The 27,924-nt window shown below is 43.0% G+C and overlaps 1 protein-coding gene across 1 annotated transcript; it reads right to left on the bottom strand.

Moving 5' to 3' along the window:
* On the bottom strand, positions 1–25,447 carry LOC306927249 (myosin-7-like; the record flags this gene model as incomplete). The annotated part of the gene is made up of 38 exons (XM_079506959.1): positions 25,435–25,447; positions 24,222–24,430; positions 21,555–21,698; positions 20,564–20,720; positions 19,663–19,690; positions 19,446–19,554; positions 18,276–18,368; positions 18,122–18,185; positions 16,251–16,349; positions 15,273–15,376; positions 15,021–15,159; positions 12,692–12,810; positions 12,423–12,572; positions 11,944–12,114; positions 9,478–9,784; positions 9,207–9,280; positions 8,889–9,094; positions 8,629–8,755; positions 8,392–8,528; positions 7,828–8,083; positions 7,499–7,741; positions 7,238–7,414; positions 6,678–6,823; positions 6,491–6,581; positions 5,974–6,363; positions 5,741–5,867; positions 5,315–5,433; positions 3,577–3,773; positions 3,306–3,489; positions 3,050–3,215; positions 2,811–2,935; positions 2,407–2,715; positions 2,115–2,318; positions 1,265–1,561; positions 1,056–1,160; positions 731–826; positions 462–596; positions 1–21 (listed from the first exon to the last, which is right to left on the bottom strand). Exons 2-38 carry the CDS (start codon positions 24,420–24,422, stop codon positions 1–3), a joined length of 5,817 nt encoding a protein of 1,938 aa, XP_079363085.1. The 5' UTR covers positions 24,423–24,430; positions 25,435–25,447.
* Positions 25,448–27,924: the final 2,477 nt, after the last annotated feature.

The following is a 27,924-nucleotide window of genomic DNA, read 5'->3' as shown; positions in this document are numbered from 1 at the left end:
TCACTCTCCATCGAGCCCTTTCTGAAAGAAAAGAGGAACAAAGAAAACACATTATTATGGGCGTTCCACAAGTGTGGAGAGGACACTGATGTCTCTTAAAGGCCCTTTTACATTTAGAATGAGGTATTAGGTATACCTTCTATAGGCCTTTTACATTTAGAATGAGGTATTAGGTATACCTTCTATAGGCCTTTGCGTTGTGAGGCATTGTGAGCTTGTAGATCGGCTATTTTCTAAATTTTTTGCCTCTTTCTTACCGGTATATTATTTGACAATTTGGCAAATCTTTGGCCAGTTTTTATAGGATAGTTTGCTGATAGTTTGATGCAGTAATCTTTTTCTTTCTTTCTTTCTTTGGTATTAAAAAAAAAGTCTTAAAAGTCCTTCAATTATTATTCCCCCCCAAAATCACCACACAGGTTGAGAACCAGCTGGTCTGATCTGATCTGATCTGTACACACCTTGGATCCCACGTCGCGGCTCTTGGCACGTAGCTTGTTGACCTGAGACTCAGCGATGTCGGCTCTCTCCTCAGCCTCATCCAGCTCGTGCTGCAGTTTACGGAATTTGGTCAGATTACCGTTGGACAGCTCCTCCTGTTGGAAAGACACAATGTGTAGATTTTCTTTTCTTATTATAATTGTTTTAGACATTTCTAAAATGGGCTGAAAGATGAGGATAGTGCTGCTCAGTGTAGCATTTGATGTTTGTTAAAAGCTATAGCACTCACAGCTTCCTCAGCCGCTCTCTTGTAGGATTTCACTTTGAGCTGCAGCTTGTCCACCAGCTCCTGAAGACGGGTCAGATGTTTACGGTCCTCCTCGGTCTAGAGACAGAAAACAAGAAGAGCGTTTTATATCTGAAACCTCGGCTGCTTGCTTTCGCTTTAGGTTTTGAAAAACGTTTGAAACCAAATAGGTAGGTAGCCTACCTGATAAGGTAATAGGTAGGTACCCTACCTGATAAGGTAATAGGTAGGTACCCTACCTGATAAGGTAATAGGTAGGTACCCTACCTGATAGGTAGGTACCCTACCTGATAGGTAGGTAGCCTACCTGATAAGTCAGTTCCTTGATGCGTCGTTCAAATTTTCTGATTCCCTTTATGGCATCACTGGACTTCTTCTGTTCACTCTCCACCTCGACTTCAAGTTCTCTGACCTACCAAATAATATTATATTATAGGAAAGAAGAACTAAACTGTGTATTTCTTCTTTATTTTGTTAGCCTCTTTGTTATTATGAACGGTGCAACATTCCACTCACCCTGGCTTCCAGCTTCTGCACCTGCTTCTTGCCTCCCTTCAAGGCGATCTGTTCCGCCTCATCCAGACGGTGCTGCAGGTCCTTGATGGTTTGTTCCATGTTCTTCTTCATGCGCTCCAGGTGAGCGCTGGTGTCCTGCTCCTTCTTCAGCTCCTCTGCCATCATGGCAGCATCAGTAATGGCCTTCTTGGCCTTTTCCTCTGCATTTCTGCACTCCTGCAACGCTTCCTCCACCTCTGACTGAAGCTGGGACGTATCGGCCTCCAGCTTCTTCTTCTGGTTTATCAGGCCAGTGTTCTGGTCGGAGATGATATCGTATTAGAGAATTGTGTTTATTCCATCAAGTTGCAACAATTAAACATACCGATACATTTTGTTGTACTGGTATAGCGCTAGATGTTTTTTTCTGAGCCTTTTCCACCTCATTTCAGATCCATCTATCCATCTATTCATAAGCATTTGGCTACTATTCATGCAATTTGACAGTTTTAGTCAGGCGGGAAATAGTTCATGTAGTTGAAAATCTTTGAATTCTGCGTGGCCGGAGGTTGATTATCAATTAGGGTCATATGAAGGTCATCTGTGCCAAATGTCATGCTTTTATTATCACCAACTGAACTATCATGTCAATTTCCCACCTTACTCTGTTGGAATAGATCAAAGTCAACCATAAACCTCACACAAAACATCCCCATTTTCTCAAAATAACGAATAGTTATGCTCCTTTCAACTCAACACTATGGATCTGGATCATTTCAATCTACAATTGTCACCACAGGTGGAATGTCAAATCCCACATGTTGTGTCCTTTCCCAGGAGTCATCCGTCAAATGTGTTGACTCTGTCTTACCTGTGCATGCAACAACTGGACCCTTTCACTGACATCCATCAGCTCTTGCTCAGCAAGCTTGCGGCCCCTGTCAGTCTGTTCCACCAAGGATCTCAACTCCTCCAACTCTGCCTGCATGAGGTTGTTGCGTCTCTCAACGATGGCAATGTTCTCCTTCAGATCACTATTGGCATGAAGAGAATCATCAAGCTGCAGTTGAGCATCCTGAAAGAAAAGAAAAATAGAATCAGTGAATGAGAATGAGAATAGGTTCAGGAGAATTGTTCAGTTTTTTTCCCCTCACACTCTCTACCTTTAGATGAGCATGAACAGACTTGAGTTGTTTCTGAGCCTCAGCCGCCTGCCTGTTGGCCTGGCTGAGCTGGATCTCCATCTCATTGAGGTCTCCCTCCATCTTCTTCTTCAGGCGCATGGCTTCATTCCTGCTGCGAGTCTCTGACTCAAGAGAGCTTTGAAGAGTATCCACAATTCTCTGTTGGTTTCTCTTGGCCGTCTCCATCTCTTCATCCTTCTCTGCTAGCTTGCGCTCAATGTCAGCCTTCACCTGATTAAACTCAAGCTGCGCTCGAAGGATCTTCCCTTCCTCATGCTCCAGTGTGGCCTAGCATGAAGAGAAGAATGGGGTCAATAAGAATCAAAGGTTCGATTTTGGAAAAAAACTCTTTGGGGCAAGTTCAAAGTAGCATCATACTGTACCTCTGCTTCTTCCAGAGCTGCTTGAATCTCACACTTTTCATGCTCCAGCTGTTTGCGATTCTTCTCAAGCTCATGAATATTCTTTCCACTCTGAGCAATTTGCTCAGTGAGGTCAACTATTTCCTCTGAGGATGAAGAAAAATAAATGTCATTATAATAGAACAATGACCCTATGACCCTAATAGAACAATGACCCTAAAGAATGCTTCAATAGATCACATCACAGCCTAAATGCATACCCTGTAGATTCTTGTTCTCTCTCTTCAGGGTCTCCAGGTGGTCCAGAGATTCTTCATAGCAGTTCTTCAGTTTGAAGAGATCAGTGCTCAGAGACCTGGCCTCCTTCTGGGAGCTCTCTAGCTCGACTTGAGACTCCTCATACTTCTGCTTCCACTCTGCCAGGACCTGAAGAACATGCATGTTATTTTCATAACTACTTGTGCTCTATTTACATGCAGTGAAATAATTGTAGGTCTACAGATAATACAAGTCAACCTTGTCAAAGTTCCTCTGTTTCTTGTCCAGGGCAGCAGCAGCAGCGTTCGACCTCTCCACGTCCACCATGAGATCTTCAATCTCATTCTGCAGTCTGTGTTTGGTCTTCTCCAGGGAGGAACATTTAGCATTAACGGCCTCAACAGCCTCCTCTGCATCCTGGAGACGCTGAGCCAGCTTCTTCCTGGATTGCAATGAGAGAAGTTCCAAGGAAGGTGAGTGTCTAAAAAGGTGTGCCAGCATGCAAAACAACAGAAGATTGGATGCTCACTTGGCCTCCTCCAGCTCTTCGGTCCTCTGGATGGCATCAGTCTCGTACTTGGTTCTCCACTGAGCCACCTCAGAGTTAGCCTTGGACATGCCTCGCTGCAGTTCAGCTTTGGCCTCCTGCTCCTCTTCATACTGCTCCCTCAGCAGGTCAGAGTCGTGGCGAGAAGACTGCAGTGCATGGGCTAATGCATTCTTGGCCTGGTGAAATAAACACAGCAGACTGCAGTGCATGGGGTAATGCATTCTGGGCCTGAAAATATTAGCCTGGTTAATAAACCAGACCGAATCAGCCGTTGGAAAAAAAAAGTTGCCTACCAGCGGATTACGGTCTGGCGAGGCTCAGAAGCACGCCTCTTTCCTACAACTGAGAACAGGTCGGACCAATCGGGACACGGTATGCAATATAGGCGGGCTTTGGTACAGTGACGTTCAATGCTTGAGACTTTTGACTGACAGTAGCTCTGACCAATTGCGTCAAAGAGAAAATGTTTGAACCCGCCCCCCGGGAAATGAAATCCAAGTGGAGCCAGCCCAGACTGATATACCGCGACAGTGTTGTGTGATATTAGTCTGGCTTATTAGCCAGGCTATGAAAATATATGTTGTTAAAGGACCACTTAACCACTTTTCAACATCTCTTCATATAATTGGTCCTCACTAATGTTCATGATAAAACACCACCATTTTTTCCTACTCAGTCTGTGTCTCATAGGAGGGCTTTGGGCAGTTCGGACACCCGTCCACCAGTGACATCATCATTAGGCAGATTTTTTTTTAAAACAAGATTTGTTTTAAAATATATTTAGATTTTTATTATCGTGAGAACGATGGCTTCAGCTTTTGCATTGCAACTTTTCAGGAAAAGAAAGCCTGCCATTTCTATTAGCTTGGATTCACCATCGATGATGTCACTGGTGGACGGGTTTCTGAACTGCCCACAGCCTTCCTATGAGACACAGACTGAGTAGAAAAAAATTGTGGTATTTTATCATGAACATTAGTTAGGACCAATTATAGGAAGATAAGTTGAAAAGTGGTGAAGTGGTCCTTTAACGCCTCTGTGTGTCATTTTAGTTGTTGCTATATTTGACGCTGTTGTCAGGCAGAAAGCTCTTATCATCCATATTGTAATGTGTTGTTTTTTTATTTATTTTTTCTTGGCTTAGTTGAACACACTACACTGACTACAGCGTCACGTTGCAGATCTTCTACTTAAAGGGGCATTCCACTCATTTTCAACATTTGACTATGTCATTAATATACCTTAGAGCTGTGGAAATAATAAAAAAGTTCCCCCATTCTGTGTTTCCTGGAACTGGAGGTCTGAAAAAAATCATTAACATGGTGAAATACATCTTGATGATGTAATCAAGATGTGTTTCACCATGTTAATGATTTTTTTCATAATTACAGTTCTAGGAAACACAGAATGGGATGACTTTTTTATTAATTCCACACAACAGCTCTAAGGTATATTAATGACATAGTAAAATGTTGAAAATTAGTGGAATGCCCCTTTAAGCGTTTTTTGAATTTGAGTCCTGAGAAGTAACAGTTTCAGTAATATGAGGTTTCTACCCAAGATAGGCCAGCTGCTACCAGCAATTATTTTTTTAACGTTTTCAGAAAACTAGTGGTTTTAAGAATTGGTCCCAGGTCTAAATGGGTTAAAACAATTAAAATCGGATGAATCTGTGTTATTTATTCATCAAATGTTCTGTTGTTTCATTATCTGTTACCTTGACTTCTTCCTCCAGTTGTCTTTTAAGATCCTCGATCTGCTGAGTGTAGGATAGTTTTCCTCTGGTGAGTTGAGACACCAGAGAGTCCTTTTCCTCAAGCTGACGAGAAAGCTCGCCTGGTGTGACGCAAATAAAAAATGGCCGCGTTTTAGTGTCTCATAATATTTAACCCATTCTGGGCGGGAACGCCTTTCGGTGTTAGCATGATGTTATGCTTTAGCTATTGAAAAATAGCAGATCTACAAGCTCATAGCGCGCCACCGAGTGGCGCGCTACGAGCTTGTAGGCCTGCTATTTTTGAAAAAGAACGACTGACATAGAAACATAGCTTTTTCAGAAAACTGTCATGGATGTAGAAGAATTTTTTAGAATCTGATCTCAGGTCAAAATGGGTTAAATGTGCAAATCAACAAGTCCATTTACCATTCTCGGTTTGCAGCTTGGCTCTCTGCGTGGTGAAGTCATTGATGGCGCGTTGTCCCTCTTCTGCCTTTGTTTTGTATTCATGCATCTGGTCCTCCAGAACTCTGCACATTTTCTCCGAGTTAGTCTAAAACAGAAAGCATGGTTGGATTCAATAGAATAAAGAAGTATTATTTTGTCACTCACTCATACAAGCAGAGAAATGTTGGTGTGCCTTCAGTTGGACTCCCTACCTTGGACTTAACGATCTGCTCCATGCTGGAGACCACATCGTCCAACTCCAGTCTGAGTTCGCTCTTCTCCTTCTCCAGTTTCTGTTTGACTCTCTGCAGGTTGTCAATCTGCTCTCCCAGGTCCGCCACACTGTCGGCCTGTTTCTTCCTCAAGGTGGCCGTGGTGGCCTCGTGATGCAGAGTGGCCTCTTCAAGGTCTCTGCGCATCTTCTGGAACTCGGCCTCCCTCTTCTTGTTCATCTCAATCTGGGCAACGGTCGCCCCGCCGGCCTCCTCCAGCCTCTCGCTGATCTCCTCCAGCTCTCTGGCCAAGTCAGATCTCTGCTTCTCTACTTTTGCTCGGGCCGTTCGCTCTGCCTCAAGCTCCTCTTCCAGTTCCTCAATGCGAGCCTACAAGATCCAGGTCAAATGCAAATGCATTAATCATGGATTCAGTTGCATGACTATTAAAAAAAAGATCACTTGTGAGCGGTGCCCTTTATCATGATGATGATGAAGTTCGCTTAAGTTTCATTACCTGCAACTCCTTCATTTTTTTCTGGAGTTGAGCACTCATTGCTTGTTCGTCTTCGATTCTGCCATTGAGTTGGGCCATTTCAAAATCTTTTCTGATGACAGAAATGTTATAATAGATCATTATACCTTGACCACATACTTTTAAATCATATTATACACGGATATAGTCAAGTAGAAGCAGTCATTACTTTTTCATCCTCTCTTCTAGTTGCTGCTTGTCATTCTCCAGGTCCATGACACTCTCATGAGACAACTTTAGGTCTCCTTCAAGCTTCCTCTTAGACCTCTCCAGATCCATACGAATCTTCTTCTCTTGCTCCAGGGACCCTTCAAGCTGTGGCAAGTGATACAAGTACTTGGTCAGAATGATTCAGTCATACATCTCCGCTGTCTGGCAGAAACCAGTGATACAAGTACTTGGTCAGAATGATTCAGTCATACGTCTCCGCTGTCTGGCAGAAACCAAAATATTAACTTTTCAGGAAAACAACAAAATACTGCCTCATCGAAGTTGGTATCGTGACTTTATACATTGTCAGATACTTGAATGTGTCCTCATATTATCATCACAAATGCAGCTCAAGTGGAGTTAGGAGGTTTTTGACATGTGGAGATTGTTGTTTTGTCCATCATTGATTAGAATGAAAGTCAAAAGGGGGGGGTACAAACCCACTCACAGACGTAAAGGGAGTTCAATGGCACTGATTTGAAAAATAAAATAAAGCTGAATAATTGAGATTTTTCTTACATCGTCCACTTGCTGTTCCAGCTTAGCTTTGAACTTGGTCAGGGAGTTGACTTTGTCCTCCTCTGACTGCAGGTCATCCAGTGTTTGCTGGTGAGCCTCTTGTAAGGCTTTTTTCTCCTTGGTCAGCCTGGCGATGATTTCATCCAGAGAAGCCATTTCCTCAACCAAGTTCTTCACCTACGATTTAAGCAGTGACATGTAACAGGTTTCCCCAAGTAAAGCAATTGTTCACATAAGAGATGGAAGATAATATGCTATTACCTTGTTCTCGGTGGCATGCTTCTCTTTCTCCACTTTGGCCAGAGTTAGTTCCAAGTCATCGATATCCTTCTTCAGCTCAGAACACTCGTCCTCCAGTTTCCTCTTCTTAGCAGTGAGTTCTGCATTCATCTCCTCCTCATCCTCCAACCTCTCTGATAACTCTTTGACTTTAGCCTCCAGCTGAATCTTGCTCCTGATCAGGCCCTCACATCTCTCTTCAGCGTCGCCAAGATTATCTTGCTCCTGTCACAGTTGAAAACATACATGATACTCTAGTACATTTGATCACATATAATAGTTTGTAGATTATCAATAATGTTCTAACATACCGCTTGGATTTGGAGCTGTAGGTCATTCTTCTCTTGGAGAAGGGTGACCATTTTCTCCTCTAGTTCCTTCTTGCGAGCTTCAGATTTGGCATAGGCCTCTTTAAGTTTGGCAAACTCTTCCTTCATATTAGCCATTTCCTTCTCAGTCTCCGCTGACTTCAACAGAGGCTTGATCTTGAAGTACATCTTCATCCAGGGCCAATTCTTGACCACCATGAAGGCACGGATATTCCACTGGATCACCAGCAGTGCATCCCTGTGGAGTTTTTACTTTGTAACTATATTGCGGAGCAGCATAAATGTAAACGAATGGGAAGTAATTTTCCAAATACGTCTGGCATTTTAAAGGTCACACTGCAGTGATGCCAGTGAACAAACTATCAGTGTTACAATCCCAGCTTAACCCGTGTTCTAGGTTGTAAAATTGCCCACAAAAAGGTATATTTTACAAAATAACTTTTACAAACTAACATTATGAATGTATGACTGTGTTGGGTGACCATGGGTTGGGGTAGTATGTATTGCAAATTAATATTAATCTTTAATGTGAGTGAGTTTTCTTACCGGCGTTCTACAATCTTCTGGAACTCCATTCTTGCCAGAAGACCTCGTGACCCCGACTGTATTCTAGTGATAATCAGAGCCAGTCGGTCGTCTCGCATCTCCTCCAGCAGGCCGAGCAGCCCAGCTTTGAAGAACACCTTTAGGGCACAGGGATCGACACGCACGCCATGAAAACCAATATTCAATGTGGTCGATGAACCATTTATGAGTTACTTATACTCATAAATGTATACTGACCTTTGTGTGTCCAAATCTATACTGGACATGGTCAATAGCCTCAAGAGAGCCCAACAGTTTCTCTGCTGCCTTCTTGTTATCAATGAATTGTCCATCAGGGATGGACGACGGGTTCAGAATGCGATATCTTTGTCATAAACAGGAGAGAGAATCGCTATTTTACCTGATGTTTTTTTTTCCAGAAATATACTACATGCCGACAAAAACATATTGACCAAGTCATTTGTGGCGATACGTCATTGACATCTATCTTTCTATACCTCTGTCTGAAATCTCCATAGAGGATCCTGTTGGGGAAGCCCTTCCTGCAGATCCTGATGCCTTCCAGCACGCCGTTACAGCGAAGCTGGTGCATCACCAGAGGGTTCTCCATGATCCCTGGAGTCTTGGTATCGTTGGGGATGATGCAGCGCACAAAGTGAGGGTGAGTAGACCTCAGGTTGGTCATCAGCTTGCTCAGGTTCTCCTGTAAACGCACCACAAGGGCATTCAGTTTGGTGTCGACGCCAATTTGGCCAAAGGATGTGTGGATCGGCGTCCTCACAGAAATATGGGTGGAGTTGTCATCACTATCTTACCCGATGTAGACAGGATACAGTTTGGAAGGACGAGCCTTTCTTCTTGGCACCACCACCACCTTTCGCCTTGCCATCTTTAGGAAAATATTAATTAGAGAAAACAAATCACACTTGGGTGAAATTTTCAAAAAACACATTTATGTGGGGAAATACACCAGTGAAAGATTATATCAAAAATATATTTTGTTTATACGTAATTGGAAGAAGGTTATGGCACAGTATGGCTTTTAAGGCTCATCAGAACATCATAAATATCAGTCTCAATGCATACCAGAGTCCCCTGCGTAATCTGCGAAAATGATGCCGAGAAGCTTCAGATTAGACTTCTGGTAAAGTCCCACGACCGTCTCATTCAACGGGTCTTTGTTCTTCACCAGCCAGTTGTTGATGTTATAATCCACAGTGCCAGCGTAGTGAACCAGGGAGAAATGAGCGTCCGACTTCGTCTTGGAAGGCCTCGGCTTCTGGAAGTTGCCGGACTTCCCCAGGTGGTTGTCGTACAGCTTCGCTTTAAAGGTGGCGTCGCTGGCCTTGGGGAACATGCACTCCTCTTCCAGGATGGACATGATACCCATGGGCTGAAAGGGTCATTAAAGGAGAATTTCAGACTGGAAGGCTTTCCTACCTTTATTTGTAGTCGTTACGTCCACACCAAAGAGGTCCAGGTGTTATTTGTAGTTGTTACGTCCCCACCAAAGAGGTCCAGGTGTTATTTGTAGTTGTTACGTCCCCACCAAAGAGGTCCAGGTGTTATTTGTAGTTGTTACGTCCCCACCAAAGAGGTCCAGGTGTTATTTGTAGTTGTTACGTCCCCACCAAAGAGGTCCAGGTGTTATTTGTAGTTGTTACGTCCCCACCAAAGAGGTCCAGGTGTTATGTGTAGTTGTTACGTCCCCACCAAAGAGGTCCAGGTGTTATTTGTAGTTGTTACGTCCCCACCAAAGAGGTCCAGGTGTTATTTGTAGTTGTTACGTCCCCACCAAAGAGGTCCAGGTGTTATGTGTAGTTGTTACGTCCCCACCAAAGAGGTCCAGGTGTTATTTGTAGTTGTTACGTCCCCACCAAAGAGGTCCAGGTGTTATTTGTAGTTGCTACGTCCCCACTAAAGAGGTCCAGGTGTTATTTGTAGTTGTTACGTCCCCACCAAAGAGGTCCAGGTGTTATTTGTAGTTGTTACGTCCCCACCAAAGAGGTCCAGGTGTTATTTGTAGTTGTTACGTCCCCACCAAAGAGGTCCAGGTGTTATTTGTAGTTGTTACGTCCCCACCAAAGAGGTCCAGGTGTTATTTGTAGTTGTTACGTCACCACCAAAGAGGTCCAGGTGTTATTTGTAGTTGTTACGTCCCCACCAAAGAGGTCCAGGTGTTATTTGTAGTTGTTACATCCCCACCAAAGAGGTCCAGGTGTTATTTGTAGTTGTTACGTCCCCACCAAAGAGGTCCAGGTCTTATGTGTAGTTGTTACGTCCCCACCAAATAGGTCCATGTGTTATTTGTAGTTGTTACGTCCCCACCAAAGAGGTCCATGTGTTATTTGTAGTTGTTACGTCCCCACCAAAGAGGTCCATGTGTTATTTGTAGTTGTTACGTCCCCACCAAAGAGGTCCAGGTGTTATTTGTAGTAATTTTGTCCCCACCAAAGAGGTCCAGGTGTTGTGTAGTTGTTACGTCCCCACCAAAGAGGTCCAGGTGTTATTTGTAGTTGTTACGTCCCCACCAAAGAGGTCCAGGTGTTATTTGTAGTTGTTACGTCCCCACCAAAGAGGTCCAGGTGTTATTTGTAGTTGTTACGTCCCCACCAAAGAGGTCCAGGTGTTATTTGTAGTTGTTACGTCCCCACCAAAGAGGTCCAGGTGTTATTTGTAGTTGTTACAACCCCACCAAAGAGGTCCAGGTGTTATTTGTAGTTGTTACGTCCCCACCAAAGAGGTCCAGGTGTTATTTGTAGTTGTTACGTCCCCACCAAAGAGGTCCAGGTGTTATTTGTAGTTGTTACGTCCCCACCAAAGAGGTCCAGGTGTTATTTGTAGTTGTTACGTCCCCACCAAAGAGGTCCAGGTGTTAATTGTAGTTGTTACGTCCTCACCAAAGAGGTCCAGGTGTTATTTGTAGTTGTTACGTCCCCACCAAAGAGGTCCAGGTGTTATTTGTAGTTACGTCCCCACCAAAGAGGTCCATGTGTTATTTGTAGTTGTTATGTCCCCTCCAAAGAGGTCAAGGTGTTATTTGTAGTCGTTACGTCCCCACCAAAGAGGTCCAGGTGTTATTTGTAGTTGTTACGTCCCCACCAAAGAGGTCCAGGTGTTATATTGGCTATTTCCCCTACCATAAGCGCTCAATTAATTTAATTGAATTGGGTTTATATATAACATTGATTACCTCAGTGGTTTAAATTGTTATTGTTTTGCTTCAGTCTACTCCCATTTCCTGATTTCTGGATCAATGTACCCCTTTAGTACCTTTACCCTACATTTGCTTAGAAAAAGAGAAAACTACATCTAGCATATCGTTGCTGTCGGGAAGAAACCTCAGAACTCTAATTTAGTTTTTTGTAAATGAATGCCCAATTTTGCCATATATTACAGTGTCATACAAAAGTAACAAAATAATATCAAAATCTACAAGCTCAAAACGTGTTGCGTAAGTTTATCTCAACAGTAGTGTAGATTGTCAAAGGCCCAGAGACTGTCTCTTCTCATCAAAAATAATAATAATCATAATAATGATATATGTCTCACCTTTTCAATCAGGTCAATACAAGCCTGTAAGTCCATGCCGAAGTCAATGAAAGTCCATTCAATGCCCTCTTTCTTGTACTCTTCCTGCTCCAGCACAAACATGTGGTGGTTGAAAAACTGTTGCAGCTTCTCGTTGGTGAAGTTGATGCAGAGTTGCTCAAAGGTGTTGAACTGCAATCACAGGTTTGGGGATTATGTTCAGGTCTCGCAGCAAGCAGACTAACCCATTTTGATGGGAACGATTCTACAAATGCCTTCTAAATCCTAACAGTTTTCTGAAAAAGCTATGTTATTCGATTTTTCAAAAATAGCAGATCTACAAGCTCATAGCGCGCCACCGAGTGGCGCACTATGAGCTTGTAGATCTGCTATTTTCCAATAGCTAAAGCATAACATAATGCTAACACCAAAAGGGGTTCCCGCCCAAAATGGGGTAACAGAAGAACACACAAACGATGCATTTGTCCTGCAAAACTCACATCAAAGATCTCAAACCCGGCGATGTCCAGCACGCCGATGAAGTACTGGCGGGACTGCTTGGTGTACAAAGATTGGTTGATCCTCACCACCATCCACATGAACATCTTCTCGTACACTGACTTAGACAGTGCACCGATCGAGTAGTTCACCTACACCGAAAAAGGAAAATATGTTTTACAAACGTTACAGCATCTCTCTCTCTCTCTCTTCAAGCATTGTATAAATATATATTTTTTTTTAATGACACAAATGTATGCATTTCATTTACCTGGTCAACACTCTGTCCCTTGGTGACCCACTCGTTTCCTACTTTAACCCTTGGGTGACAGAGACCCTTGATGAGGTCAGAGGAATTTATGCCCATCAGATACGCAACTTTGTCAGCATCTAAAGGAAATCAAAATAGGTAATGTTACCATCGTGGCGAGAAGACTACAGTGCATGGGCTAACGCATTCTTAAATTAGTAGCTTAGTGAGTAGTATTAAAATGTTAGTCTTTTTGTATGTCCAATGTAATTGTATTTTGTTCATAAAGTTAACATATTAAAGGTAGCCTGGCTCCAGCCCCTGAATCGCTAGCCACGCCCATTAAAAAAATATATTCAGGCGATTCAGGGTCTGGTGACGCTCTCGAAGGAGGTCTGAGACTCGGTTGGAAATCTGACCGACGAATCAGCGTCGTTTCAACTCGATGACGTCAAAACAACAGCGCCGTCCAGACACAAACAAACATGGCTGCGCCAGTAGCATAGCAACTTATGCTACTCTTTTGGTGTCACATTTAGCTTCATACTGGGTGAAAGTCTCATTCAAAAAATTATTTTTTCGCTCGAAAATGTTAGTTACAATGACATTGAGTTGACGTGTTTTTTTTTTTTGGTAACTGTTGCATAATCGCAATTTCGCACTCGAGTCCCATGCCCCGGCCATTTAGCTCTGTCCCCCCCCGCTGACATGCCCTCAACCACGGCTAAGTTCAGCCTGCTGCGGTCGGAGCCTTGTCATCTGCTTTGCTACTATTGTGATTGGTTAAGGGTGAACCAATCGCCGAAGACTGCCTCTTTGTCAACGCCCATCTCAGAAACGGCGGTAGTAGGGAGGGCTTTCAGACTGAATAATGGAGTGAAACGAAATGAAAATTCAGGCTGAGTCTCAGGCTATATTAAAGGAATTTGAAATTAAAACAAAAATACTAATTTCAGGATTCCAATTAAAAAAAAGCAAAAAAGTGATTCAGGATTTCAATTCAAATATAGCAACAGCTGAGCTACAAGCTCAAAACGCGTCGCAGTGTGACACGTTTTGAGCTTGTAGATCGGCTGCTCCATCGTCAAAGTAGCCCACGTTGCCCACCCCTGCTATAGTATGATCAAGTACAGGTGTTAATTAATGAAAAAATCAGACCTGTCTGACGTGAGTGGTGCTGCACTGCACTGCACTGCACTGCACTGCACTGCACTGTACTGTACTGTACTGTACTGTACTGTACTGTACTGTACTGCACTGCACTGCACTGCACTGCACTGCACTGCACTGCACTGCACAAGCCCTCCTCCCTGGCCTGTGTCTGTGTGTTAGGCTGTGCAACAGTGACACTTGGTGGTGAACAGAAGCTATAACGCTATTTCCGTGCTTGGACAGACAGACAGACAGACCTGCAGGTTCCCAGGGACACACATAGCTGTCTATATGAGTGGTTGCACCACTCAAAAGAATAACACAGAAAGTTAAAATATGAATGAATGGAGATATGAGGTTTCTGCCCTTCATGTGCATGGTTGCCATGCAGTGTAAACAGACTCTACAGTTCATGCGGTTGCCAGTGTAAACAGACTCTACAGTTCATGCGGTTGCCAGTGTAAACAGACTCTACAGTTCATGTGGTTGCCAGTGTAAACAGACTCTACAGTCATGCGGTTGCCAGTGTAAACAGACTCTACAGTTCATGCGGTTGCCAGTGTAAACAGACTCTACAGTTCATGCGGTTGCCAGTGTAAACAGACTCTACAGTTCATGCGGTTGCCAGTGTAAACAGACTCTACAGTCATGCGGTTGCCAGTGTAAACAGACTCTACAGTCATGCGGTTGCCAGTGTAAACAGACTCTACAGTTCATGCGGTTGCCAGTGTAAACAGACTCTACAGTTCATGCGGTTGCCAGTGTAAACAGACTCTACAGTTCATGCGGTTGCCAGTGTAAACAGACTCTACAGTTCATGCGGTTGCCAGTGTAAACAGACTCTACAGTTCATGCGGTTGCCAGTGTAAACAGACTCTACAGTTCATGCGGTTGCCAGTGTAAACAGACTCTACAGTCATGCGGTTGCCAGTGTAAACAGACTCTACAGTTCATGCGGTTGCCAGTGTAAACAGACTCTACAGTTCATGCGGTTGCCAGTGTAAACAGACTCTACAGTTCATGCGGTTGCCAGTGTAAACAGACTCTACAGTTCATGCGGTTGCCAGTGTAAACAGACTCTACAGTTCATGTGGTTGCCAGTGTAAACAGACTCTACAGTTCATGCGGTTGCCAGTGTAAACAGACTCTACAGTTCATGCGGTTGCCAGTGTAAACAGCACTAAAAAGAGAGCGTCACCCTCAGTGCCGTCCGCTTCAGCCTGCTCCTCTCTCTGCTTCTGTTTGAACTTCATGTTCCCGTGGTGCATGATGGCACCGGTCAGCTTGTAAATGCTGTTCTTCTCTTCTTGAGTGAAGCCCAGCACGTCAAAAGCACCCTGGATAAGATGTTATTATCGGATCATAAATAAGTCATTATGAATAATTGAATTCGGATGTTGGGGATAAAATTCATCTGACTTTTTGGGAAATGTATATATATTTAGCTCACGTCAGTGGCTTGCAGCTCCTCAGCGTCGTTGATGGAGGCTACTGTCGTCTCTCCTTGGGAGATGAAGGAGTAGTCGTAGGGGTTGTTGCTGATAAGCAGCATTTCTGAGGACAAGATGAAAATGAAAGGTGCCGTTAGTGGTCATTTTCTTTAATATGTATTCATTAATTTCATGGGAAAGCTCTATATTCTGATGGTTGCTTTTAGATACATAGCAATGACTGCTTATACCCTTATGTTAATACATTATATTGTATACAGAGCAATTTGTTCAGCAATTTAAAGGACCACTTCACCACTTTTCAACCTACCTTCATATAATTTGTCCTCAATGTTCATGATAAAATGTCATTTCTTGAGGGCCTATGTACAGGTTTAATGTTTGTTTTTAGTTCAATGTTTGTTTTAAAAACGCCATTGACAATAAAGAGAATTTAATGTTTGTTTTGACACTGTTTGTTTTACATCATCATTACATCACCTAATCATAGCAACATGAGTTAGACGTTAATATATTAGAGTTAATCCAAGCTATACCGAATTCCCTCCTCGATGTTGTAAGATGATAAGAGCGCCCCTCACTTCACATGGGTGTGATTTCTTCAACTCGGTCTGTGTCTCATAGGAGGGCTGTGAGCAGTTTAGAAACCCACCAGTGACATCATTGATGGGGAATCCAAGCTAATAGAAACTGCAGGCTTTCTATTCCTGAAAAGTTGCAATGCGAAAATGGAAGCCATCGTTCTCACGATATTACAAATCTAATTATATATTTTTTTTTTATCTTGTTTAAAATAGAATTTGCCTAATGATGATGTCACTGGTGGACGGGTATCTGAACTGCCCACAGCCCTCCAGACACAGACCGAGTAGAAAGAAATAGTGGTATTTTATCATGAACATCAGTGAGGACCAATTATATGAAGATACATTGAAAAGTGGTGAAGTGGTCCTTTAATTTCATATCGCATTACCCACCCAAAAGTTCAGGCTTAACCTGAGACAAGATCTGGTAGAAGATGTGGTAATCTCTCTCAGCTTTCAGCTGGAAGGTCACACGGGACTTCTCCAGAAGATCTGTGAAAAAGAAGATTAACCCATTTTGACCTGACGTAAAAAAAAAAAATTAAAAAAAAGTCTTCTGAAAGAATATATATATATATATATATATTCAAAGATTTGTGCCGCATTTTCACGATTTTTCAAAAATAGCTGGTTATTGGAGTGGTGCAAACCACTCCAATAACCAGCTTTGTCTGTATGTTCGTGTACCTGTCCACTCAAAAAGGGAGCATGGTTGCTATGGTTAGTGTGTGACGTCACTGTTGCACCACTCAGTTCACACGGGTGTGATTTTTCAATAGCTAAAGTATAACATAATGCTTAGTTAAAACACCAAAAGGGGTTCCCTCCCCAGAATGGGTTTAAGGTGGTTGCACACTGGACGCGTTTTTCGGAAAACCGATGGAGAAACGCCGCTAGAAATCCGAAAAAAAACGTGCTCGGTGTGTAGGGGACCTTTACTCGTTGTCAAAACGTGCTGGGTGTGTCGGTGTGTAGGGGACCTTTACTCGTTGTCATTGTTCTACATTCATGATACACTTTAACTTAGCTTCTGAGTAAAGTGGTGAGTAAAAACAGAGAGAAGGGCTGGAGCGGTGGCGGTGGTTTGCTCTTCACCGCGGCTCAGTGACGTCATGTTGTAGTTCGGTGGTCACCCCACCACCGAAAATCCAGACTATGTATGAGCCGTGAGAGTCGAACAACACAACCATACAGCTACACAACTGTAGTGTGTGTCATATAAACGCTATTCAACACCCCCCAAACCCCCCCCCCCCCTCCCCCCCTCACTCTGATCCAGACACAGCTGCCATCATCCGTGGCTTATACAGCCCTGATTAGGCCAGCCAGCATGGTGTAAATATGCTCTCCGCTTGCCAGATTCTGCAGGACAAATTAGCAACCATTTCTTCGAAAAACAAAAGCCCAAGAGAAGCGACTAGACATCAGGTTTAACCAGTATATAAACATATTATAGATCCATCGCAAATTGTGTTGTGAGCTTATAGATCTGCTATTTTCTAAAAGAAAATAAATACATAAAAAAGAAAAAATGTGAGATTTTTGGAATGTCTTTGAAACATTGAATCGTGGGTCCCTCGATGGCAAAATATATAGTTTCAGATGGGGGTCCATGGTCATGGACAAATACATATTAATTCTGGGGGTGGGGGGTCCTTGACATAAAATGTTTCACAGCCACTAAAAAGATTAGTAAACAAGCCCAAATGAGAAACTACACTTAACTCATTTACCGCCCGACACCCCCATCTGGTGTCTGGATTGTGTAGTCCAGGGCCACCAGCCAGTCATTTAATACGGCAACACCTTTAGTTTGAAAGCCGTCTCAGTCGAAAGCCGAGAGTCAGGAAGTGAATTATGGCTATGTAACTTCTGCCGCGACCCAAAACATACATTTTGTAACCGGGGATCATATCGTTTAGAGAAATGAGGCGCAAATCAAGCTTGTTTTGAGCCAAAAAAGAAGACGCCGAGATATTACAATTATAAAACTACGTTCCTATAGATAGCATAAGCCAGCAGAATTTTCATTTCCAGTTTTTTTCCCGTTTTTTTTCATCACACTGGATCTGTTACGAGCGCGTACAGAACATACAGTTGGGAACAAGTCCCAAAAACCGCAACCCGCGATTACCAATAATATTTACAAGCAACTTTACAGAAAGTGGCATAAAATAAGTGTTCATGGGCATGGCAACACTGCTGGGCGCACCTTTCTCGTTGGATGTTATTTTGTCTTTCATTCAGTAGGCTATATTACTTACAAGTCTCAATATCAGCAGAGGCCAACTTTCCTCGGTTGTCAAAATGAATTCGGATGAATTTGCCCTGAGAATGAAAAGAAACCTCTGAGTGTAACTGACTGTTAATATTCATGTCTCGTGTCGATCAACACGTTTGACTCAGTCGGACACTCACAAATCTGGAGGAGTTGTCGTTCCTGATGGTCTTGGCGTTGCCAAAGGCCTCCAGCGCAGGGTTAGCCTGGATGATTTGATCCTCCAGGGTGCCCTGAAAGAATGTACACTCAATCATTATTGGTAAATTGTGTTTCAGTGGTGGAAAAAGTAGTTTTTCTTTTCTTACTTAAAACACCTTGATGTACGCGGATGTAGTTGGAACCAGTAAATCAGTGTGCCCAGCGATTTGCAGCTTCAGAGCCCATTTCAAGGTGACAGCCTCCAGCATAAATAGCATAGCATCTTTCCAAAACACCCCCGGAGGATCGCCGACCAACGGCCGGTATGGTTACTTATAACGCGACTACCGACGGGACCGCGATGGGCCGTCAAAAACATAACCGTTGGGTAGAATTATAATCATTGATTTAGATTCAGAGTTATTCGCGTTTTTAGATTTTTAATCCCATCCATTAAACTTAGAGTATATATGAATAGAGACGGCACCCAAGTTCTCCTCCCATGCACTTGCATTAAGTTGCTCAAAAGCGCATGAGGCAATTTCACTCCTCCTTCCGGGTAGGAACAGAGTGCATTCTGCGATGGATTGGACCCAAACACATGAACGCGCTGGCCGTTGACTATCACTGCACGCGTTCATGTATGAAACAGCTATCACGTGTCATCATGAACGTGCGCAATGATAGTCAACGGACCAGCGCATTCATGTGTTTGGGTCCAAAATGCAATACCAAATTCGGCCACTATGTCCATTTCGCCTCAGGGTTTCCTCCGGGTGTCGTCTCTATTCATATATACTCTAAGCCATTAAAATGGAGAACACTTTGGATCCCAACCGGATCCCAACCGGATCCCAACAGGAAATGACATTGAACGTTGCCCAATAGACGCTCCTAGACTGTAGACTGGTGGTGCGCTCGGTTATCAAACAATGATTTCTCCGTCTTTTGATTAATCTCCGTCCTGGGCATCCAACGTAATTAATTAATAAACAACCATGCTGTTTTCGTGCTCAGACGCACCCTGCCACCCACCCACCCACACACATAGCTCCGTAAGGGAGTGGTTGCACCACTCAAAAAATACCTCAACAGTGCAAAAGTACAATAAATAAGTAAAGGCACTTTACTTTACACCACTGTTCTATTCTATATTTTATCGTACAAACCTTTTTCTCGGCAGCTGCGTCTTTCTTTCCACTTGGCACGGCAGCGATGCTGGCAAAATACTGAATGACACGCTTGGTGTTGACAGTCTTCCCAGCGCCTGACTCTCCACTGCAGGGTACAGAATAATAATGAGACACCAGAATACTAATATTAGGCTAAGAACAACTTTTAATACGTAATAATGACATTGTTGCCGTGTGAAGATATTTGACTCACGTGATGAGGATGGACTGGTTTTCTCTGTCTGTTGACAAGAGAAAAGTTACAAATACTGTAGCATGGGCAGTGGACAGTGCAGTGGTGGTATAGCTTAAAGCTGCTATACGCAATGATGTCAACATTTTAACCCATTTAGACCTGACATCGATATTTAAAAAATGTCTTCTAAATCCTGACAGTTTTCTGAAAAACCTATGTTTCTATATCAGTGGTTCTCAATATTTCATGTCAAGGACCCCCAGAATTATCTGTATTTGGCCGCCGACCCCCATCTGAAAATATGTAGCAATATGAAGCAACGATTTGAGTAAAAACGTTCGGTCTGAAAGAATATATATTCAAAGATTTGTGCCACATTTTCACGATTTTTCAAAAATAGCAGACCTACAAGCTCGATTTGCCTTGTCTACTTCCTGATTGGTTAGTCATTTCGACCAGGTTTTTTCGACCAATGACAAAGCTTCTATAGGAACATACTTGGAATGCAGATTGTGGCCCCTAGATGTGTCACAGAGACTACATTTATTTTGGGAGCATTTTACTCATTGCTGGCTGTCTGAATACAAAACAATTGCTTTAATGCAGTGGTTCTAAGCCTGTGGGTCAGGACTCCGGACCCCCAGGGGATGCAAAAAAAGATGCAAAAATTGTGACATTAGACGATCTAAAGCTCACAACGCCTCGCGCCGCGAGGCGTTGTGAGCTTGTAAATCTGATATTTTCACATTTTTAATCTGTGGAACCAAGTCAAAAGAAATGTAATGCCTCAACTCCTACATTCCATTGTCAGGGCAGGGGGGGGGGGGGGGGGGTCATGTTTTGGGGGGTCATGGCCTGAAAGGTTATTGTGTACCATGAGGACTATTATAATGTCACAAACATTTAATGTTTCATTTACCTGCCAACATGTACTGATAGGCGTTATCAGAGATGGAGAAGATGTGAGGAGGGGCTTCAGTCCTCTTCTTGCCTCGGTAAGCAGCAACCACCTCTTGGTTGTAGACTGGCAGCCCCTTGTAGGGGTTGACAGTCACACAGAACAGCCCAGAGTAGGTCTGCCAGATAATGGGGATGGAGCAGTGGATATAGGGATGAGTGTGTAACTTAGTCTAGTCATTGACTGAAGGAGAATCGTAATGAGGCTGTAGTCTTACATAGATCATCCATGCAGCATAACGTATTGTAATGAGGTTGTAGTCTTACATAGATCATCCATGCAGCATAACGTATTGTAATGAGGCTGTAGTCTTACATAGATCATCCATGCAGCATAACGTATTGTAATGAGGCTGTAGTCTTACATAGATCATCCATGCAGCATAACGTATTGTAATGAGGCTGTAGTCTTACATAGATCATCCATGCAGCATAACGTATTGTAATGAGGCTGTAGTCTTACATAGATCATCCATGCAGCATAACGTATTGTAATGAGGTTGTAGTCTTACATAGATCATCCATGCAGCGTAACGTATTGTAATGAGGCTGTAGTCTTACATAGATCATCCATGCAGCATAACGTATTGTAATGAGGTTGTAGTCTTACATAGATCATCCATGCAGCGTAACGTATTGTAATGAGGCTGTAGTCTTACATAGATCATCCATGCAGCGTAACGTATTGTAATGAGGCTGTAGTCTTACATAGATCATCCATGCAGCATAACGTATTGTAATGAGGCTGTAGTCTTACATAGATCATCCATGCAGCATAACGTATTGTAATGAGGCTGTAGTCTTACATAGATCATCCATGCAGCATAACGTATTGTAATGAGGCTGTAGTCTTACATAGATCATCCATGCAGCATAACGTATTGTAATGAGGCTGTAGTCTTACATAGATCATCCATGCAGCGTAACGTATTGTAATGAGGCTGTAGTCTTACATAGATCATCCATGCAGCATAACGCTCTTTGAGGTTAAACAGCACAGCCGGCTCATGCAGGAAGGTGAACATCGCCATGTCTTCAATTTTATCAAACTTTGGCGGGTTCTGAGGATGGACGTCATCCTCTTTCACAGTCACCGTCTGCAAAATAACACAGATTATTCATCCTTGTCAGACATGTGGTGATCAATCATAGACTTGGATCATACTCAAAGTCGTAAGATTTGTCACACACGTTACTGTAGTGAAATTTGTTCTCCACATTTGACCCATCTCTTGGAACGGTGAGCTGCAGCCGTGCTGCGCTCGGGAATCATTTGATCAGTTGATTTGACCCCCCAATCCAACCCTTTGATGCTGAGTGCCAAGCAGGCCCGGCGGCATTGGGTCCCATTTCTACAGTCTTTGGTATGACCCGGCCATGCATCGAACCCCGACCTCCCAGTTTCAGGGCACTCGGGGATCGTAACAAAGACTCGTCCTTGTCCGTGGAACATTTTAGATTTCTGTTTTAAACACCATAATTCTTATTTTGATCATTAAGACCCAATTACTGAATGTCAGTCTCCAGGTTTTCTTAAGAATATGTTTGACACCATGCAGTCACCTACTTACGACACCATCTATGGCGTATTAGGAGGCCAACTACTGGCTCTCAAGTGTTTTTTTGTTGCAAGGACCCTGTGACCCTGTCACTACCCAGGGCAAGGAAGGACACAACACAGGGCAGCTTCCTTAAGTAGACTGGTTTATTCCTCCATGTGCAAGGAAGGAATAACACAACATATGACATTTTTACACAGGAGAGGCGGTAGCTCTCCACTGTCCGGACAGAGGCTCTCTCTTGAGTGTTTGTGGAGACGACTGATTTATCCTGTTGTGCCTTTGATCAAGTCCATGATGCACAACAGGTGCGCAGCCACACCCAGCTCTGAGTCCAGTTTTAGTTTTACTCAGGCCAGGTGTGACTGCTTAACTCAGTCATCCTCCATCTCACAGACCCCCATTTTGGGCGGGAACCCCTTTTGGTGTTAGCATTATGTTATAGTAAGAGAAATCTATGCAAATCTGGGAACTAAATCGTTACCAAGAAATTTCTTCACCAATGTGTTTCTAAATGTGTCTAATAACATGTACTAAAAGTTTGAAATTCAACTCCCGTGGGAAATTGAGTTATTAGCATAATATGCATAATATGCCCATAACATCCTATATAAGGCAAAAAAGTCCAAATTTCATCATTCTTTAAGTAACATGTGACATATGAAACTAGGGTGTTTGCATGATTCTGAATCCATTCCAAGCATTAGTTTTGCACAAAAAACACTCCTTGGGAGGAAAACGGCCACACAAACGTGATGAGGTCAGCACATTAAGGCACATTAAGTGGATATGGCCTAATTTAGCCCAAGGAGTGTTTTTTGTGCAAAACTAATGCTTGGAATGGATTCAGAATCATGCAATCACCCTAGTTTCATATGTCACATGCTACTTAAAGAATGATGAAATTTGGACTTTTTTGCCTTATATAGGATGTTATGGGCATATTATGCATATTATGCTAATAACTCAATTTCCCACGGGAGTTGAATTTCAAACTTTTAGTACATGTTATTAGACACCTTTAGAAACACATTGGTGAAGAAATGTCTTGGTAACGATTTAGTTCCCAGATTTGTCAAATACCTGATAAAATGCCCTTACTATTATGCTTTAGCTATTGAAAAATAGCAGATCTACAAGCTCATAGCGCGAGTGGCGCGCTACGAGCTTGTAGGTCTGCTATTTTTGAAAAAAATAAGACATTTATAGAATCGTTCCCAGGTCAAAATGGGTTAACTCTGATGGAGCCAAATGGACCCATTTGGTTTCATTTGAACACTCTCAGAGTTACAGACCTGTTATGGTCATTTGGGGGCTATAGCTCTATGTGTTTCAGAGTTACAGACCTGTTATGGTCATTTGGGGGCTATAGCTCTATGTGTTTCAGAGTTACAGACCTGTTATGGTCATTTGGGGGCTATAGCTCTATGTGTTTCAGAGTTACAGACCTGTTATGGTCATTTGGGGGCTATAGCTCTATGTGTTTCAGAGTTACAGACCTGTTGTGGTCATTTGGGGGCTATAGCTCTATGTGTTTCTGGTCATATTATTGCTCACTCGTCTTGTGTGTTTGAGGCAAAAATGAATTTATTTACCAAAAAAACAAAAGGTCCACCACAAGTCAGCATGTCGATGACCCCTGATCATCATACTGATGTAATGTTGGCATTTAGCAGCTCTGAACCCGAGATCAGATTCTAAAAATGTCTTCTACAGCCTGACAGTTTTCTGAAAAAGCTATGTTTCTATGTCAGTCGTTCTTCGATTAAAAAAAAATAGCAGACCTACAAGCAGCCTACAAGCTATGAGCTTGTAGATCTGCTATTTTTCAATAGCTAAAGCATAACATAATGCTAACACCAAAAGGGGTTCCCGCCCAGAATGGGTTAATCCAGAGCAATTTACAGTAAGCAAGAACAATAATAATTAATATTTTATATATTATATAGAAATAGTCAAGGATCATAAGCAAGCTAAGAACATCTGTCTAACAGTGATATTACTATATTACATACTGTATAACAAATGTTATATTTTATGCGTGCGTGTGCGTGTACCTACCTTCTTGAACTCAGTGAAAGCGGTGACCATGTCACCGTCGCGGCTGGTGATGGACGCCTTGACGTACTCGACCTCCGGGTCGGGGACGAAGCATTCCTTCTTCATGTCAAAGGGACGGGTCTGGGCCTCCAGGCGCTCCCGGTCCGACTTCCTCAGGTAGGAAGCAGCCGCTCCATAGTCTAGCATGGCGATGTCACCCATGTTTCACACTGTTTCAGCACAAACAAGGTCTTATTAGCACCAAATACAGTGACATTCAAATACAAAGTTGTCGTCATCTATTCCATTCTATAATCCAGTTTATTTACAGTTAGATGTATGGCATAACTGACATCATTAGACAGCATACAGAGCTCATCCTCGTTCCTACTCTACTGTGTGTTTAAATGTTTTAGTAACAGAGATCAATTCAAAGAAACCAAGAGGTCAGAGCTTTCATAATGCCTTCATTGATTGAAATCCCGTACAAAACCTTTTTGACCTGGGAACGATTCTACAAATTTATTCTAAATCCTGACAGTTTTCTGAATAAAATAATGTTCACTATTTTTCAAAAATAGCAGACCTACAAGATCATAGCGCGGCACTCGGTGCCGCGCTATGAGCTTGTAGGTCTGCTATTTTTCAATGGCTAAAGTATAACAATGATTAAAACACCAAAAGGGGTTCCCGCCCAGAATGGATACACTAGTGTAAAGGTTTATTTTGCACTATACAGTCCGGTATACATTTGAAAAACAATTGCATCTGTTAAATGAAAATTCAAACAAAATGGAGGTTCTAGAAAGTTGGATACATACATCATGCCATTATAGCACACTCGCTCACAGATACTCAAATGCAGTCAAACATTAATTATACTGAACCTGGGTATAGTTTGAACTTCCCAGGAGATTCGGGATCTGCGTTAGCCATGGGAAACGGAGAGAAGCCAATGAGAACTTCAGCAACAATTTTCAAATATGAAACAATTTTCACTATGTTGTGTTTCAAAAGACCTTAAATATACCTGATCTGAAATCCCCTGTGTGTGTGTGTGTGTGTGTTTGTGTTTGTGTTTGTGTGTGTGTGTGTGTGTGTGTGTGTGTGTGTGTGTGTGTGTGTGTGTGTGTGTGTGTGTGACTGTGACTGTGACTGTGACTGTGTGTGTGTGTGTGTGTGTGTGTGTGTGTGTGTGTGTGTGTGTGTGTGTGACTGTGTGTGTTTTGCTTACCTTTGACTCTCGAGTCTCGACCTTTGATGGCTGAAGCAGAGTGATGGCAGGGCACTGAGGGCAGGCAGTCTTTCCGTTAATAAATGTGGTTCGTCCACCAAATATGGGGATGGATTTTCAGATAAGACTGTACATTTAAAAAAACATCCTCCAAATGGGGCTGGACTATTGTGGCTGGTGTTTCTATTTGTTGCTCTCACCTTGTGACAAACAAATCGAGGACACTGAATGGTACACAGCAAAGTAAGGGGAGGGCAGTATAGGGAGATCAGAGATAGGGCTATACTCCATATAATGATACCATTATCTGCAGTAAATAAATGTTGTTGTTTTTTTTTACATTGTCCTGTAATATTCTAAAATCCTTCATGCTTTTCCCTGTAGTTTTATGAGGTAGCTGACCATGTGTTTGGTTGCTTCATTTAAAAAATGGTAAAATCCACATGGGGTACAATGACTTTGTTTTCGTTTTAAATCCTGTCCTTGGCTCAACTTCACTTTCTAGTCATGTATGACACATGCTGGACATGCGGTCAAAGAACATATCTGGCCGTGGATGTAAATATCCTGAATTACAAACCAAGATAAACAGCTCAGAGAAGCTCTAGCATGTGTTGTAGTGCGGAAGGCATTTGTAGAGGGGTTCCGAGGCAATGAAGGACTGCAGCTGTTGTCTACCAGAGCTATGGTCGGAGGACTTGTCACTCACAGAGTCACCGCTATTCTACCCAGTTATTGTAAATCTTCAGGCCTTGGCTGAACTTACCGTCATGGCATTGTTCCCTTGCCTTGATGACAGAGATAACCCCCCACCAAATTCTTGTCTGAATGTTTTTTTTGCTATGATTGAGGAGGGCAGCTTTGTATGGGTGCCGATATATCTGAACTGAGTCTCCTGGCTCTGGGGATAGATGAGGCATAACAGTCTCCTGGCTCTGGGGATAGATGAGGCATAACAGCTGGTGCACAATGGTTCTCATTTAATGGCGATGGATATGCTGTATGATGACATGCGCTGTACCAAAATAAAACGCTATGTCAGGGAAGTTCAATTGGAGAAAATCTAATCAAATGCGCGTTTTTTGTGAAAGCAGTGGCCTCGCTAGCGTCCATATGGTGTCAAGTAGGCTGCATCCTAGTTTTCATTATGTGATCTACTATTAAAAAGGTTAACACATTTCAAATGATGAGTTAAAGCATTCATTGGCTTTTCAAGTCATGTTCATTTGAATAGGATAGCCCGTGCGTGCGTGCGTGCGTGCGTGCGTGCGTGCGTGCGTGCGTGCGTGCGTGCGTGCGTGCGTGCGTGCGTGCGTGCGTGCGTGCGTGCGTGCGTGCGTGCGTGCGTGCGTGCCCCTCAATCAGGTGAGGAAAACTGCCAATACAGATTCCTCAAAAACATTTAGTTTCACAGAAGAGGGGGGCAGATATGCGTGGGTTATAGGTGCAACATGTTTAGTAGAAATATGATCTATTTCAGTATACATGCAGTATCAGTGAAACAAAAAGACAAAAAAAAAATTCCATGAACTACTGTTGCAATTGTAATAATAATATCCTTTTATTAAAAGTTTCAAAAACATTAAAAATCTCAATGTCTCAAAATCAAAATCAGGATAGCATTTTATAACTGGGGGGGATATATTTGTGGGATATCTGCGCGCAGAAAATTTCCTGAGGAGGGGGGATACTTTTGCGCATAATTACGTATATTTTCCGTGTGGGCAAAACACTGCCAACACAGCAAAACACATGCAGCCACGGTACATGGCTTTTTTATTTAGGGGATAATCCCCCTCCTCATGAAACTGAGGGTGTCGATCCCCCCCCCCCCCCCCCCCCCACCCACCCACCCCTATCTGCGTGCCTGCTCAAAATAATTAATCTCTCAAGAACAGATTATGTGCTGCGCTACTGAATCTGTCAGCAGGGTCATTCAGACACTGTTGATAGTGGGAATGAAAACACAGGCACACCACAGGAAGTGGAGGGCTGAGGGCAGGACAAACCAGAGTAATCTAGTAAGAGAGTGGCGACACTAGCGTTGACTCCCATTGTAACAATGGAATGCGGAAGTGCTATCTCAATGGGATAGTTCCAGCCATAGGAGCAATGTTTGGAACTATAGCCCATAGGCGCCCGCTTTGTCTCAATGGGATAGTTCCAATGTTTGGAACTATAGCCCATAGGCACCCGCTTTGTCTCAATGGGATAGTTCCAATGGGATAGTTCCCGCTTTGCCTATGGGCTATAGTTCCAAACATTGGAACTATCCCATTGAGACAAAGCGGGTGCCTATGGGCTATAGTTCCAATGTTTGGAACTATAGCCCATAGGCACCCCACTTTGTCTCAATGGGATAGTTCCAATGTTTGGAACTATAGCCCATAGGCACCCGCTTTGTCTCAATGGGATAGTTCCAATGTTTGGAACTATAGCCCATAGGCACCCGCTTTGTCTCAATGGGATAGTTCCAATGTTTGGAACTAT

The sequence above is a fragment of the Electrona antarctica genome, assembly GCF_951216825.1.
Source record: "Electrona antarctica genome assembly, chromosome: 1".
Classification (NCBI taxonomy): Eukaryota; Metazoa; Chordata; class Actinopteri; order Myctophiformes; family Myctophidae; genus Electrona; species Electrona antarctica.
This window is presented reverse-complemented; position numbering and strand designations above follow the sequence as displayed.